The 3,401-nt window shown below is 34.6% G+C and overlaps 1 protein-coding gene across 1 annotated transcript in view; it reads left to right on the forward strand.

Annotated features, from left to right (window-relative positions):
• UGGT2 (UDP-glucose glycoprotein glucosyltransferase 2) overlaps positions 1-3,401 on the forward strand; it is a 139,497-nt gene that overhangs the window by 6,153 nt on the left and 129,943 nt on the right. The window contains 1 exon segment of the mRNA XM_014590932.1: positions 1,895-1,955. Within this exon segment, the coding sequence (XP_014446418.1) occupies positions 1,895-1,955 (61 nt within the window).

Raw genomic sequence — 3,401 nt, forward strand, 5'->3', positions numbered from 1 at the left:
TCCCATGTTCTTCCTCTTTCAGATTTGGAACAATTAGTAAGGTCATTGTGTGAAATTTTGTGGAATATATTTTTACCAATAGAATATCCAATAACTACTTTAAGAAATTCTGTTGTTATACTAAGCATATCTTCTATTTCAATAGGAAATACATTTGCAAATCTAAAAGCAACCAATGTGTACAATTCAGATTTCCATATATGATGAGGATATACAAACTAACATGACTTTGATGCATTTATATTCTGTTTAGGAATGATAATATAAAATTATAAGCAATAAGTAAAATATTAATTAGCATATCCTGAAGAGACACAACATGTGATAAGTCACAAATGCACATGCAACCATATTATTTCATTGAGAGGAATTGGAGAGCAGCCAGTGCTCTCAGCATACCTACCTTGTTGAGCATCAGGTGATTTCCACACCTCTTTTTGTCTCGAGCACTATTTTTTACATTTATCCACTGTATAAATTACAGAATCTTAAATCTAGGTATTCTTTACCTTTGAAGGATTAGTAGATAGTACATAGTTGGCCATAAAATATCAAGAATTTTTTGTGGTACCTTGAAAAGAAGAGAAGTTTGTCACTTTATTTACTCATTAAGAATGAATGTATTGACAAGACTCTTTCAGTCAGTTTTCACTTGTTAAACAGTCAAGAATTTACATGAAATATGTGTAGGTACATACAAACATATATGCCTAGCCACACTGCTGTTAATTAACAGTGACTTTTGAAACTCTTAGGGCATACAAACATAAAGTAAAATAACTTCAGTTTTAATAAGACAGTTGATTAGATCCTTTGATGAAGGTCAGTAAAATTAAGGATTATGATGTTGAACTCTGTTTTTTTTTTTAAGAATTATTTTTATTTAACTTTATTTTAATTTGACCAGAGATGGACAGAGTGAGTGAGTGAGAGATAGATAAAGAGAGAGAAAGTGAGAAAGCAAGCCTCCAGGTCTGGGACTTGAACTGTGTTTGGCCATGCTAGAGTCCAGCTCCCTTAACCACCAAAACAGCCCGTTTTTCTTTTTAAAAAAGAGAGAGTTTTGCTATAGGGCTCACGCGCTCTCCAGAGAGACAGAGAGACAGAAAGAAATAGCCCTCCTGGGGTATGGCCACATTCCAATCCCTTCTCCATTCTCCTCTCTTGATCTTAGATATGTAGGCACATGCTCCTGATCTGAGTTTTAAGCCACTGGGTTTGGGGCAACTGTGGTCGACTATGTGGGAGTCCAGTCCATTATGCCATCTGCTGGTCCCTCCAAAATAGCTTTTTAATGAAGTACTTTTAAAAGAATAAGTTATGATATAGTAAGTAAGCTATGATAATACTTAGTGCATACAGTTAACACACATGAAATTTTGTCAGTCTGCATGAGTTTTCAAGTCACTCAGTCTGAGACTGGGTTCCTCCTGAATCAAATACTCTGGTCTAAAAAAACCTGTGTCTCATTATCAAATTAGGTTATATGGAAATACATACTTTTCTTTTTATTTTTCTCTTGCTTCAGGGCGTGTGTGCTCATCAGAAAGAAAGAAGGAGATGAAAAAGCATCCTCCTGCCCCATGGAGAATGGTCATGCCATAAGCCCTTCTCTATGTCTCCCTCCTTTCGGGATTTTAGGCATGCATGCACATATCCACAATATGTTTCTCAAGCCACTGGGTTTGGGACTTGAACCACAAAGTTGACCACGAAGGCTACCTTAACCACCAAGCCACGGAGCTGTCTTGAAATACACGTTTTAGTCATGAAGCAGTTATGAGTGTTTTTAGTTTCTTATCCAAAGTAATATATTACATTATATTTCATTATTTTATAGATTAGTCCTAAATATTTAAGGAAGAATGAATTATATTAGTATTTATTTTTCCAGATCTCTGGCCAGAATTGCTGTAAATCAAAATATGAGGGAAGAAATACAGGAAAATCAAAAGGTTCGTTTGAATTTATTTTTTTAAAGGTTTATCACTTTAATATCACTATTTCTGACTTTAGTTCTTCAGTTTTCATATAGAAAGAATGGTAATTTGTGGGTTTATTATTACATAATTCAGGTCTAATAATTCAGGTCTTCCATTTTTACTTTTGAGGAAACAAGAATGGCTCAACATTAGGAAATCTAGTCATTAATTAATATTATTAGATCCAAATGGTAAAATTATATGATTATTCCATGGGTACTGAAAGAGCATTTTATAAAATTCAAGACCAATTACTAATTATGAAAAAAAAAACACACAAAACCTTTTATAATGGAATTGATTGTACATCTTTAATGTTATTAAGAATTTTAAGCATGTATTATCCCAACTTAAAGACCATCATCTTACTAGAGGCATGTTTACTAAGATAGAAACAAGACAGTGAGGCTCATCATTATCACTATAATTTGCTGTCAAATAAGAGTTATTAGTCAACATTATTAATCATGTTAAATATATTGGAATATAAAAATGTTGGAGCAAAGTGAGGTATGAGAGAATTGGAAGATTACATTACAAAGAAGTCAATGATGAGTTAATTATAAGTTAAATGTAATTGGAACCTGATGAAAAATACCCAGAGTTGTTTGTCTTTCCCTGAAACTTGGTAAACCTAAAATTTCATATAGAAAAACAGGCAAGGAATACTCTGAACAGTTAAAGACCAATAAGGACCTTCCCTGTATGGTTACCATTTGGTGTCTGGGCACCCTGTTGAGGGCTATAGCAGCCTCTTGCTCCTGTCAACTATTCTACTTCTTATTACATTAGAATTAGTGGTAAAACCGTTCTGAAACAAGCTTTGATTGTAGAGCAATAAATCTTGAATGTAATCAGTAAATAGTCATGACACTGTAGATCATATGTCCTTTTGATCAGCTACCTCTTCCAGGACATATGGGTAGGAGAAAGACTAGGATGGTAATGGCTCTCATGTAATTAGTCTTGGATAAACATGTTTGGACTAGCATTCCTTGTTCCCCACTAGCCCGTGGAGTGTGTGAAAAGTAACTAAACAAACCACAGTTCCAACCCTGGGGAAACAGGTCGTGAGTGGTAGAAGGTCAGAAGCTCCTGGACTGCTCCTTGCAGGGTTACTCTCATGGATCAGGCGATTGAACACCCTGGAAGTGTATCACTGTTAACATCTCATCCACACACGCCACAAACCACAGAGTATTTTTTCTGCAAAAACACATAAACAGTACATAACACAAAAAATAAATAGTAGTGGTCTTTAAATATAGTCATGGATTGCTTAATAATGGAGACATGTTCTGTCTGCTAGGCAGTCTTATCATTGTGCAGACATCATGGCATATTTACACCAAACCATGACCTGCACATCTAGGATATATGGTTTTTTTTTTTTAATGTTTTTACCATAGAGCATATGCA

This window comes from Tupaia chinensis, unplaced genomic scaffold (assembly GCF_000334495.1).
Source record: "Tupaia chinensis unplaced genomic scaffold, TupChi_1.0 Scaffold000503_1, whole genome shotgun sequence".
Taxonomy (NCBI): domain Eukaryota; kingdom Metazoa; phylum Chordata; class Mammalia; order Scandentia; family Tupaiidae; genus Tupaia; species Tupaia belangeri.